Source organism: Lonchura striata, chromosome 12 (assembly GCF_050655825.1).
Source record: "Lonchura striata isolate lonStrDom1 chromosome 12, ASM5065582v1, whole genome shotgun sequence".
Lineage (NCBI taxonomy): Eukaryota > Metazoa > Chordata > Aves > Passeriformes > Estrildidae > Lonchura > Lonchura striata.
In genome coordinates, this window is record NC_140714.1 from 2,379,872 (window position 1) to 2,394,074 (window position 14,203).

General features: G+C 43.7%; 1 protein-coding gene across 3 annotated transcripts in view; it reads right to left on the minus strand.

Moving 5' to 3' along the window:
• Positions 1–14,203, minus strand: part of CNTN6 (contactin 6) — a 129,946-nt gene that overhangs the window by 20,949 nt on the left and 94,794 nt on the right. For all 3 annotated transcript variants that reach the window (XM_085590276.1, XM_021529017.3, XM_085590277.1), the window contains one exon: positions 13,431–13,581. In XM_085590276.1, the coding sequence (XP_085446402.1) occupies positions 13,431–13,581 (151 nt within the window). The remainder of the gene's footprint in view (positions 1–13,430; positions 13,582–14,203) is intronic.

Here is a 14,203-nt window from a genome sequence, read left to right on the forward strand (position 1 = left end):
TGGGCACAGAGGCTGCCAGAGCTCCAGGAGTGTTTGGAAAACCCTCCCAGGGATGCCCAGGGTGGGATTTGGGGTGTCTGTGCAGGGCCAGGAGCTGATTCTGGCACTTAGGGCAGAGTTTCTGATCCTTGTGGATCCCTTCCAACTCAGGATATTCCATGATTCTGTGATCCCATGAACTGAGCTGGTGTCACATCTGTGCATCAGCACATCCCTCTGTGTGGGGACACACCTGTGACCGTTCCAAAGGCAGCTCTGAACATGAAGAAACTTTTCCAAGTATTCCCCTTCCACCTCTGCAATATTTTCTGCATTAATGACACGTTTCCTCCCTTCAGCTTGCACCAATCACCAGAAAAACTGCTGGTGATAAAACAGGGGATGCAATCGAGTGGCTGGGTAACATATGGTGCTCATCAAGCAGCATCCAAAGAGATTCCAGTGTGAATCAGCAAATGTTCATAAATTGGGTACCTGAATAATAATTCATAACAAGCCACCTTGGTGTCTTTCTCTCCATCAAATATTGATGACCTGTTACTTTTACTGCAGTTGCACCTAAAAGCTCTTAGGTGCAAATTAAAATCCAGAAGTGGCATGAAACAACAAAATAAAAAAGACAATCTCCAACCCCAAAAGCTTCAACGTAGGTAAATACACAAGAAAAAAACAGTCTGTAAAATACAGAATAGCAAAAGGGAGAAGCTTTGAAAGCTCCATCTTAGCCCCTGTGGATTCTGGTTACAGCTTTTCCACTGAAGTTTGGTCATGCCTCAGATTTTTCATCCCTGTATTCTTCATGATGAATTGAGACCTTGATAATTCCCATCTCTCTCATTTAGCCACTAAGAGGGGTTTGTACCCACTCAGGAGCTGACAGTGTCACGTTTGATCTGAAGAAATGCTGTTCTGAAACAATATTTCAATGGCTGGGCAGGCTGAGGATGGAATGGCTCTTTTAATGGATCAAAAAGGAGCTTAGCAGAAAGAAAATCTGCTAAATAAAAGCTCCTGAGTTGTTTGAAACAGGTCACACTACCTAACAACAATTAGAGCGAGCAGTAAATAAGACACTCAGGCAGAATTTGTGTAAGAGCACAAAGGACTCCAGAGTAATTAGTTTAGTGGGGAAGGGAATGGAAAAAAAAAAAAACAAACAATAAAAAAGTGAGAAATTACCAACTGTCCTGAGGCCTGTGACAGGAGAGGGATGGGAAGACAAGGCACAGCAGAAAATCAAGATGATTAATTTCAAATGCAAGAGGAAAAACAGCAATGCCCTCTGAAACGCTGCCCCAGGTGCCAAGAGCACCAAAGTTGCCCTAAACTCCCTCAGGGCCAGGACTTTGTGCCCTGGGTGGGTTCAGAGGGGCTGCACTTTGTCCTCTCCCATTTCTCTCCCAAATCAGGGAGCTGTGATGCAGAAGGCCATGGGAATATTGCCTTTAATGGGCTTTGGATCAAGCTCTGACAAATGGTTTAAAAAGAAGCTGTGAAAGGCACAGCTCACCTGCTGAAAGGCTTGCAGGAAACCATTCCTTTTCACAACATTTGAGGCTGTGTGAAGGCTATAGATAATCATTCTTAGCAGCTGCATCACAAGACAAGGTAATTCCAAGTGCTGTGAGGAGACAGGAAAGTTTAACTTGTCCAACACGAGGCAAGGAGAATATTTTGTCTGCCAGGAAAACTGGACTTCTCTCAATAAGTAAATAAGTGCCTGTCAAAGGCCCAAAAGCACAAGATGTGAAGCAGATCTGATGAATGCAGTGCTGTGAAAGAAGGAGGAGAAGGAAGAACTCAGGGCCCAGCTGAGTTTGTGAAGCTCTGAGGCAGCAAGGGATTGCTTAAGCCCAGCCTAACTCTAGGTTGGCATCTCTGATTTACAAAATGCTTAAGTCTTGATCAGAGTCCTGCTTTCTCCTGGGCTCCTGCCTGGTGCTACCTCTGGCTGAGCAGCTCAGTTAAACCAAGCTGCTGCCAGCAAAAGAAGAGATGAAAATCCAGTTCTGACTATCCATGCAACGTTCCTGCACACCAGGGCAAATTGGGAATACACAGAAATGTTATTCCATTTAGCACTGTGGAATGGTTTGGGTTGGAAGGGACTTAAAGATCATCCAGTTCCATGGCAGGGACACTTTCCACTGTCCCATGTCCAGTTCCATGGCACTGTCCACCTTCCAAGCCCTGTCCAGCCTGTCCATGGACACTTCCAGGGATCCAGGGGCAGCCCCAGCTGCTCTGGGCAGCATTTTGTCACCAGAAATATTTCTTCCTCATTCCTAATCTAACCTGACCCTCTTTTACTTTAAACCCATCAGCTATAAATATTGAAATTCCCCTCTGAGTGCCTCCATCAGCAGATGAGATGAGATGAGCACCATGTGCAGGGAGGGGAAACAAACATCTTCTCCAGAATCTGCTGGAGTCAGAGCTCCGTGTGATGTTCAAAAAGAAGAGTTTGCAAAGTTTGTGCAGAAGCCAGAGGCTGTGGGGAAGAGGTGAGAGCTCATTAAAATTGTCACACATATTTTTTAAGTAAAGAACTTGAGAAATCAAGCAGGGATGATAGGTATGGCTTTTAATTAACCAGGCCAAACAAACCATCTCCTAACGTGTTGTCTCATGTGAACAAAAGATTGTTGATGGCTATTTGCTTTGATCTTAAGAGCATGAAAGAATAATATGTATTTAACAAGGCTGATAGAAGAAATAAAATCTGAGAAAAGAAAGAGGTGTCAAGTCATTAGATTTAAAAGTGCAGCAGGGGTAGCTTTGTGCACTGCTGCATTGTTCAGCCAATTTGTTTTTGGGAGAGGGGGGATGTTAATTCATGGATATGAAATGCATGGATTCAAACAGCAAAGGGCTTTGAAATCCCCATCAAAATCTTGAGCTGGATCCGTGTAAAACTGGGTGGATTCTGCAGCTTTCAGCACTGCCAGAAGGGCAGCTCTCCCTTCAAGGGTGGAACTCTTTTCCACATAAAGTAACCCCGATAGTTTGTGCAGATTCCCTCTCCTTGCCTCGTCTGCCTCTAACATCTGACACCTCCCAGAGTTATTGAAGCCTCATCACGGCACTGTGCTGATAAAAAGAGAGGAATCTGGATCTGATGAAATCAGAAGCAAAGTAATTTTTATTATCTGAGAAATCCTATTTGAAACCATGTCTGCTCAGCCTCCCTCTGCTGCTCAGGAGCAAACCCCCTCTTTATTTTCCAGGCTGTGCCAAGATATATTGTTTATAAATTTCTCCAGACATGCTGCCAGACACTGAGACAATATCTGACTCCTCGAATTTTACCAAGATTGAGGAGCAGGAGAGGCTGCATTAAAAACTACAAAGGGAAGTGAGTGAGGGGCAGAAAAGATGAGCAGAACTCCCAAATGACTTGGAATTAGCAGTGATTTATGCAGATGGAAATGTGAGTAAAGTTTGGCTGAGTGAATGACTTGTCCCTGCTGCTGACAGCCCTGGTATTTTTGAAAAGGTCCCACTGAATCCCATCTGAGATCTGACTGTCTGTATCATATGTTAATGATCTTTCTACCTGTTTATTCTATTCTGAGCATAATTTGTATGCTAATAGTGTTGCCATTTAATAAACTGCGCTTAAAAGATTTTCCTTATCTGCATGCTGATATAAATGAGCTTCAGGGTTGACTGACAATTAACTGGGAATCAAATAAATGTCATTATAATCTTTTAACTATTTGGATCAAAACAAAATTACACAACCCAGCAGAATAGTCTTATTAAAATATTGTAGAAAAGGATAGTATTAGAAATTATAAAACGTGATACTAGAACTCTTCCATCCTATTTCTTAAAATTCTCCACTCTTCCTAAAAATAGAATTTTTGCATCAAATCTCTGCAATTTGGACCACAAATATTTATTTATGTAAATATATACAGCCATCTGAACTGAGCTGTACTCCATCATACAGATTCCAGAGAAAACACAGGATTTTCAGGAGCTGCCTTTAACATAAAATAGCAAAAATTGTTTTGCCCTGTCTGTAATGTACTCAAGGATTAAATGTGAGGCAGATGTTCCTCTGTGATGGCCAAAGGGAAAAAAGTGACAAAAGCACCCAAATGTGCCCAAATGTCTTATAGTGATACATCCCAGAACTGGCAGCCAGGGAATACTGGGCAACAGCACCTCTGTGTGTATGGGAAAGAAAAGCAGAAAAGGAGCAGAATTGCCAAATAAAACAGCTGCCAATTTCTTTATCTTCCAAGTTCTGCTGGTTTTATGAAATCTTTGTAACTAACTCCACTACATCAGACAAAAGCTCTTCCAGTGCAGGATGGGGTGTCCACGCTGCCACTATTCTAATCCCACCATTAATCATCATTTTTATGATCCAGACATTATCAGGAGCTCTGACTCAGCCCTTCACACAAAAAATCACTCCAGATGTAAAACTAAGCCCTTAATATGGGATTGAAGTAGAATTTAACCAGCACAGAAGGCCCTGAATTGCCCTCTGTGTGGGAGGTTTCATTCACTTGCAGGAAGCTGCTTCCCTCTCTGCTTGTCAGAACACATTTCAGAAGCACACGGACAATAAAAGCTGCTGGTAACCTTAAGGAATTCTGTCCAGACAACAAGCAGCTGACACCAGCATGGCCCTGCTTAGATTTCAGAAACCCTGGAATAGAACCAGTGAGGAAAAACCTCCAAAACAGAATCAGAGAATGCCAGGATGGTTTGGAGTAGAAGGGACCTTAAAGCTCATCCCATTCCACCCCTGCCATGGGCAGGGACACTTCCACTGTCCCAGGGTGCTCCAAACCCCATCCAGCCAGGTCCATCACCTCTAATTTCTTGTGCCTGTTGGTTGGGCTCCCCTGCAGGAATCTGGGACAATCCTCCCTGAGCTGATGAATTTAAACCCAGTTTGAGTGGCAGTGATGGGCACTGGGTGTGGTTCACTGAAGCTCTAGACCCACATCCTTGCATAGAAAGTGTCTTTTTGATGTGTTAGTCACATTCTGTCACTTGTGCATGTCCCTTCAGCTTTTCCTTTCCTTTTCCAGAGTTCCCTTTCACTGAAAATCCAAGATTTTTAGCTCTCGTGGAAGAGAGCTAATTTTCCAAATTTGGAGCATGTTTTCCAAATCTGGGGCATGTTTTCCAAATTTGGGTCATATTATCCAAATTTGGAGCATGTTTTCCAAATCTGGGGCATGTTTTCCAAATTTGGGTCATATTATCCAAATTTGGAGCATGTTTTCCAAATCTGGTGCATGTTTTCCAAATTCTGTGAATTTTCCCCCAAATCTGGTGCATGTTTTCCAAATTTGGTGCATGTTTTCCATCCCACACTGGCATTTTTGATGCTGCAGCAATACCCTCAGCAGCAATTACATGCATGGCAGCACAACTTGGACTGGAAGAGAAGCACAGAAGGTAGAATTCTCTCATTGCTTTTTTTCCTGCAAACTCCTAATTAGGAACCTTGATTCCCAGCCTGCTCAGTGGAAAAAATCCAATGAGATTATCTGGCTTTGGATGGAATTCTGAACATCCATCAGAAAACGGTCATGGAGCAGGGGCAGGACACGACCTGGAAGGGGGAGAGGGCACAGCACTGACACTCACTGGGAGTTGGGTTATTGCAATTCCTTGTGACAGGGAAGTGTGACAGATTTCCTGGGACATCTCAGCATGCAGGACAGCCCCTTGGAAAGGCTCCCCTTAACAGTGCTGCCATGACTTGAGTGGGAATAATTTCAAATTGCATTAGGGAGGTGTCCTGCAGAGGGGAGTTGTAATAAATCCTCTTTTTTCACGTGAGAACATCTGCTTCATTTACTTCCTCCATGCTCCCATTATCTGGTGTGCTAAACACTGGCACTGAGCACTCAGCAGTGCAGGGTGAAATTAGGTTTATTGGCTTGTTCCGTTGTGAAACTCTCCAAGAAGAGAGAAAAGAAAGGAAAATCCCTTTTCTGCTGTCTTGCCCTGCACCAATATCCTCTGGCTGCTGCCTGGGTCAGGTAGCAATGGGGGTCCCCTCCTGCCTCCTCGTTACTCTGCAGTGCCTTGACTTCAAATGAAAGCAGAACAGAGGGAGAAGAAAGGGGAGAAACAAAGATAAAGATAAAGATAAAGATAAAGATAAAGATAAAGATAAAGATAAAGATAAAGATAAAGATAAAGATAAAGATAAAGATAAAGAAGGAAAAAGAAAGTATTTCTTTTTTTCTTCCCATCATCTGTGCTCGTTCTTCCTTCTCCTTATCTCCCTCCTCATCTTTCAGCCAAATTTTCCATTCCCCTGCCTTCACTCTCAGCGTGGGGAACAAGAATAAAATAACCAGAAAGATGGAGAAGAGGGAAAGACTGAATGCACTTCAGGAGAGTTTGGGGTGTTTTCTGACAAGCTTTTCTTTGTAAAACTTCTCTTCTGCCGACATCACTCGTTCTGGTGGTTCCTGTGGGTGCTGCCATGCGTGATGTTCCTCCCAGATCCATGGCATTGTTCAGGGGGCAGCATTGGAAAATGCCTACAACCAACACCAAAACCAGGCACACCCCAAAACCAGACAAACCTCCCTGCTGAGAGCAAATAAATCCTCAGCAAAGGCATTGGAACTGCCTCTCCCAGTTCTCTGCAATTCCCTTCTCTTTTCTGCCTGAAACCAGGACCACTGTGGTGCCAGCACTGGGTATTTTTAGCTAGAAAATACTTCCTGCAGCTCTCAGCATTCCCTGAGGAATGGTGTGATGGTGGGGCTTGTCTGGTTAGCACCAAATGTGCTGCGACACCGGGTTTTCAGAGATAAAAAACACCTCTAAACAGCAACCCCGGGTTTTGTAGGAGTTTTCAAGTCTTAAAGAGTAACTTCAGACCAAACACTGGAGGCAGGCAGGTAAATCCGTGCCTTTGATTCCTGTCAATCTGTTTGTAAGCAAGGAACGGAGCTGAAGTGATTAATCAAATTTAGCAGAGGTGGAATCAATCCCATTGGTTCTCCAGGCAAAAGTGGGATTTCATCAACAGATAAGCTTAATTTGTATTCGTGTTGACTTTCAGCAGTGGTGTCTGAGATAGCTGGAATTGCTCTGATTGCTGATGCCCACACTTCAAGTGCTCTATTTAAATATTAAAATAGGAAATGAACTTCTTTACAAGCACACAGACACTGATAAGATAGAAGGGTTAAGGCATCTCATCAAAGCTATGCAAAGCTCCTCGTGGTGGAGAAGCAAGGAGGATAAAAACAGAGACACACTTAATCCAGGCTTCAAAAAATAAAATAATAGTAAAATTAATATCCCAGTGCTATTCACCCAGCTGCATTGCAGTAGAAAGCTGGGAATAGAACAGTAAGTTCTGGAATATCATAAGAAAAATATATTTTAGATGGAACTTGGTACCTGCATGCAAATATCTGGGGTATTCTATGTGCAAGCAGTGGGTGAGGAAAGCAGGGTGGTTTGTGGCACTAAGCAGCCTGACTCCTCTTCGGCTGTACTACTCATCTGCTTTGACTCCAAGGCAGTTGAGGGTTTTTTCAGGCACTGTGGATGGGTTTCATTCCCTCAGCTTTGCTCATCTGAGTTTGGTGTCTCATTTGAGAGGGAGGCACCTGCCAAGAACAAGTAAATAACTCCCTTAGGCTGCATATTGACTTCAGCTAAAGAACAGTCAAGTGCCATCAATCTCCTCCTTTGTTAGCAGACTAGTGCAAATTTTAGAATTTTCTATCCATTTGGTCTTGATTCCTCCCCAAGCAGATTTTTTTATTTATTTTTAAGGATAACGGATATTCTGAAGCTAAACCAACAGCATTGACATTCTGGTAATTGAAATGTTTCCCTGAAGTTTGCTGAACTGTCCTGACACATTTCTGCTCAAATTGGTTGGAGCTGAAACGCTGTTTCACAGACAATGCATTTTGTGGGTTGTGTTTGATCAGGGCAGTGAGTGAGGACTTCTCCTGTTTACCAAATAATCACAGGAGATGCTGAGCTGGGAGGGACCCACAAGGAACAGAATCCAAACCCAAAATCCCACCCTGGGCATCCCTGGGAAGGTTTTCCAAACACTCCTGGAGCTCTGGTGGCTCTGGGGGAAAGAACCTTCCCCAAAAAATCCAACCTAAACCTGTCCTTGTCACGGGGAGCAGAGATTGGAGCTGCTCCTTAGGAGGAGCCCGTTGGACCCCTCATCTAGAATCCTAAAATTTTACTTTTGCACCCGTGCCACACTTAATTATTACTGATATCAAACACTCAGAGCTGGTAATTCATCCTGTAAGATTGAAAACTCTTTTCCATGGACAGAGATCACAGCCAGTGTCTCTGGGGGCTCTGTCCAGTGGGTTCCTGACCCTGCCAGGGTCCCAGGGCAGCCAGAGGGATGCTTGGATTCCCACACCCTGGGAGCAGGAGAACCCCTTGAGCCTGGGCTCCAAGAACTCAGCAATTCCCAGATACTCCAGGAACTCAGCAATTCCCAGATAATTCCCCCACCCATCACAACATCTGCCGGGCTCTCTTCCCACAGTGTTGATGAAATCCCATCTCATTCTTTTCCCATCTTTCCTCTGAGTAATGGCAACAACCTGAGTGTAAAACACCAAAACCAAGTGTGCCACAGGACACAGAATTCACCGGCTTTGTTTATGGCAGAGGATCCATTCCCATCCTTCACAGAGCTGGGACTGAGCTGTGTCCTACAAGCAAGACTTGGAGCCAACAAGTATTGAGCATATTTTATGATCTCTAAATGTACATCTTGCTCGGGCCCCCAAAAACAATTTAAATTATGAATATTTGCTTATTACTGATTATTAATGCATGGAAAGTGCTGTATATGACTAATGCATTCTTCCAGCCTACCTCATTTCTCAGTTTTCCCTCAGCTCTCCTGATTGAAATTCCGAGTGAAGTGAATCCCATATGTTTCCATGCATGCACTGCAGTGCTTGGGGATGCTCAGCCCAGGCTGGGGGAATAGCACCTCTCTCTGGCAAAGCAAAACCAGGCCCAATTCCCTTTCATTAAAATGCTTCCATCAAAAGGAAGTTTTGTAAAATAAGCTTTCCATGAGAGTCCCAAATCTGAATTCACTGAAGGCACGAAGACAGATGTTTGTGATGAGACCGGTGTCTAGACTTGAAAATTTGTTTTATTTAATATATGAATCGCTCCTTTCTTCTCTTCTGTTTCCTCAGTTGGATACGAGGGGAGAGGAGCGAGAAGAGAGATGAAGAAAACTCCTGTTGCATGCACTGAGGATGTGACACACATGAAAATAGCTGAAATCTGTGTCAGACTCCACGGGAAGGGAGCCTGGAGCATGAAGCTTGGTTTTTGTTGTGTTTCTTTGCTACACTGAGCTAAAACCCACAGCACACGCCAGCAAAAGTTCTTTATTCCACAAAGGCCAAACAGCTGTCCCTTGCAGAAGTGGCTTTGCTCCCCAGATTCGCCAGATTCTGACCCAAATTTCTCCAGATTTTGACCCAAAGAAGAGGGATAATTGCCCAAGAGAGCACCTGAAGCTGAACTGGTGGATATCACATGAGCAGGGAGAACCAGCCACGAGGAGCCAGCTGTGGGATTTCCCTTGGATTCCTGCAGCTGATTTCCTGGAATTCCCTCTCTCAGCTGCCAGCACCATGGACCATGGATAAATCCCATTACTCAGAGCCTGAGCCCTGCAAATAAGGGTGGAATGCAGAAAATTTGGAAGGGAAACATTCAATGGAGAGGGCTGGGAACAACAAACAGATTTGGTACTGGCACGTTCAGGTTTTATTTCACCATCTAACATTAAAAGAAAAATATTATTTTGGCATTTTCTGCAGGATTTACATGTGTGCTTCAAGTGCAATAAAGTGTTTTACAGAAATGAGAGCAGACAAACTGCTGAAGAGCTGAGCTATGGGGGGATGGAGCCACACAAAGGATGGGAAGGACAAATGGAGCTGGAAAAAACTCTGCCCTGAAAAAGGGACTGAGGGCTGAGGACCTCCACTGCTGAACCCTGGCAAGAAATGCAGAAAATTACCCTTCAAAAAATTCCAAGATATTTTTTAGAGAGCAGGGGCCAAAATACTGCAGCTTTGTAAACTTAAAAATTACCTCAAGAAGTCTGAAGAAATCTAATTAAAAATATTTAATAGTGGAACTATTAATATGGAAAATCTAATAATTAGTGCTCCTATTTAGCACACTTCTCTTTACACACTTACAAACCAAATTTAATATAAAGGAAAGTTCTCCTGTGATATCAAGAGTTCAGCTGATCAGGGAGAGTGGTTACCACATATTCAGGACTATCAGGAATAAACTATTAACAGGAGTGAAAGGAAAAAGATGAAAATGAAGGAATATTCTTCTCCCTTTGTGTGGAATAGGTCTGGTTTCACTATTTCTTTAACAAAAAGATTAAATTTGTCTAAATAATTTAAAAGCAGCTGCATAATCTGACTTATTTAAGAATGAGCCCATCACAGTTCGGCTGCCAGAACTGGAAGGGATTGGTTTTTCCTTTTTTCAGCAACTATAACCCTACCAAATATTTTTTAAAAGGCCAATAAAAGAGCCCATAAAGGTTATAATTGCAGCACGATAAAATGGGAGCAGAAATAGGCTTTGTCAGGGTTTAATCATATCTGTGGAGAAAGGCAGACTATGTTCCTTCTCTTTTTATGTGTAATTCCAGCACTTTAATTAGCCATGTACTTTACAGCCACACAAACCCTTATTTCATTTTGTTTTCTGTCAGGGAGATCTCTGGACTAACACTGTGCTGATGATTTATTTCCCATCCTTTTTAAACCACGGCATTAGCCAGTTTGTCATTTAATAATCCAACAGCCTCATAAATTCCACTTTGCACCAGTGGCCACACTGGCAATAATGTGCAGGCAGAGAGTTTAAACTCTGTCTCCTTTGTAAATCCTGCTCCTGTTATTTGCTCCTGCCCAGCAGCAGGAGCCTTCTGGGATACTCAGAAATTACAGTGGGCTCGGAATTATTGTTAGTAAATTAATACAGGAGCTCAAGTAAATACTGTACAGAGTGTGTAAATATTTTTTTTTGTCAGTAAATCAGGTGGGGTATATCAGAATAGTGTAACCTGAAGATCCAGGCTTAGTTCAGCCTCTGGAATAGGCAATACAATCAAAATACAATCAGAAGACAAATAAAAATTTGATTAAACACTGGTTAGAAAAATGTTTCCCAACGTGAATGGCTAAAATGAAAATAAAATGGCCACTACTAAAGGGGGGAAAAGCCATTGGAAAGTTCTCTATGGCCGTGGGTTGGATTGCTCACCCAAATTTCTCTGTTCCATTGGCAGCACCTAAGTAAAAATCTCAGATTTGCTCCCTCTTTCATAAATACTCCTGTGATTTATCTCTATTGTACATTCCTGCAGCGTGGCATAGGGAAACAATTCTGTGTGTTACAGTTTGGGATAATGTTTTAGAGAATTGTCATCATTTTAAGACTGATGTGACCCAAAGTAACCTCGTTGAGCAAGTGGTCCTGTGTGAAAATCTGGTGCTCCATTGCCAGAGCTTCATGAATTACTGATTATAGATTTCAGAGGCTGACAACAGAATGTGACAAGAGAGGGCTGCTGTTAAATTTGTGAACCGAAAGAGATGCTGAGAAGGACTCTCAGACATTCTCAGCACTTCTGAAGACACTGCTGCCCATTTCATCCATCTGTCTCCATTTGTGGATGGAAATATCCTCAGGCCTGTATGCTGCATACAATATCCCTCATTTCTGTCAGTAAGACCCTTTGATTTTAATATTCCCCCATTTAATTGTCATTAGTGTGGAATTACAGGATTATAGAAAAGCCTGAGCTGGGAGGGACCCAGAGGGATCATGGAGTGCAGCTCCATGGGGACTGTCCACCCCAACAATCCCACCCTGTGCCTGAGGACATTGAAATATAATAATGGAGGTGCCTCAATTGGTCCTCACCTGTGGCAGGCACATTCTTCTCTCTCTCAGGATTTTTCATAGAGGAGCACAGAGGAAAGAAAGAGAAAACAATTTCTATTTCTGCTCCTTGTTTTTCCTATGTGGAATGTGTTTGGAGAATTGTTTCCCTGGGGTGATGGCTTGGTTGGGTTCTGGTGAGGATTGTTTGAGCTGGTGGCCAATCCAACCCACCTGGGGCTGGGCTCTCAGAGAGGGTCACCAGTTGGGAAGAGTTAGATATGGGAGTTAGAAAAAGTAGGTTTGTAGTTTTAGTATCTCATTTAAATAGTATATTAATGTATTATAGTATAGTTATAATAAAGAAATCATTCAGCCTTCTGAACTAAAATCAGACATCAGCATTCTTCCCCCAGGTTCACCTGCATTTACAATGCTCACACACCCCACCTGACCCACACCTGTTGGAGAGGGCGTCACTGCTGGGCCAGCAGCTCAATCCTGCCCGAACAGGAGCGACAGGCCGGGTTGGGGGTTATTGTACAGCTGGACAGCAATTCTGCCTCAGCCTGGGGGCACATCCCACCTCCCTGCCTGTCTCACAGAATCACAGAATTACAGAATCACACAGAATGATGAGGTTGGAAGAGACCTCTGAGATCATAAAGTCCAACCCATGCCCTCACACCTCAACTAGACTGTAGCACTAAGTGCCATGTCCAGTCTTTATTTAAACACATCCAGGGATGGTGATTCCACCACCTCCCTGGGAAGACAATTCCAGTATTTTATTATTCTTTCTGTGAAATTTTTTTCCCTAATACCCAACCTAAACCTTCCCTGCCGTAGCTGAGGCTGTGTCCTCTTGTTCTGTCAGTGCTGCCCGGGGGCAGAGACCGACCCCACCTGTCTGCAACCTCCCTTCAGGAGCTTTGGAGAGCAATAACGTCACCCCTGAGCCTCCTCTTCTCCAGGCTGAACAACCCCAGTTCCTTCAGACATTCCTCACAGGGTTTGTGTTCCCAGCCCCTCTCCAGCCTCGTTGCCTCCTCTGGACGTGCTCAAGCATCTCAAGGTCCTTCCCAAACTGAGGGGCCAGAACTGGACACGGCACTCGAGGTGTGCCCTCACCATCACCGAGCACAGGGGGACAATGACCTCCCTGCTCCTGCTGGCCACACCATTCCTGATCCAGGCCAGGATGCCACTGGCCTCCTCGTGAAGCTGATTCCCCCCAGCCCCGTGGCTGGCCATGGATCAAGTGGTGCTGAGCACAAGCGTTTGGATCGCCCATCACCGCCCGCGTGGATTTGCTCCTCCCGGCGCTCACCCCGCTTTGAACCCACAGAGCTGCCCTGAGAGACAGCGAGGCCTCTGGCATTGCCTCCAGGGAGCTGCCAGAAGCAATCCTGAGCCAGCTGTGCTTCAATCAGCTTTAAATAATGGCAAAAGAGAGAAAATTCAGCGGCCCGGTCGCTGCTTGCTGCCCGTACCTTTTGTTCTGGCGCAGAACCTCCGAGCCCTTTCTCCAGGAAACAACAGCTCTGGGAGAAGCACTGGGTTTACAACCGATTGTAACTTGCCCTCCAACTTGCACAACAGACAGCTTCTTCACAGGGTTTCTGGAAAAATCGGGGGCTGCAGCTAAAGAGAGAGAAGGAAGAAAAGGTATACTAAATGAACCAGTCAAATTCTTCTCTTTGTGTTCAGCCAGAAAATTCAATTATTGTTTTGGTTTTTAGATTTCTGCAAAAGTAAATCTAAATCTAACATTAAAAATGTATCTAAGTACCAAAGAATTCTAATTGTTTCTAAAGCTGTCTACCTAGAATTGTGTGCTCTGACAAACTTTCCTGAGGAAATCTGGAGACTGAGAGAACTGGTCTGTCCATGATGGAGGACAAGATTCCCAAGCAGGATAAACCTCACACTCCTGACCCAGCCACAAATATTCATCTGCAGAGAGTATTCTGTCACAACCACAGTTCCACTCTGGCTTTCTTTTCACTCTGTTTTCTGAAAATATGTTTATTTTTCCAGCAGCTTATGTGAAAATTCACTCTTTAACAAAGAGAAAACACAAGACATTGGGTGCTCTTGAAGTCTGTGTTTTACCAACTTCACTGATATTTGGCTGTTGAGCAAACTTTACATTTTAAAGTCTAGAACAGAATACTTTTACAATATATAAGCAAGTTCCATTCATGTTCATCTCTGGTTATCATTTATGAGATTCCTTGTTCCAAGTTACTTGTTTATGTCCATA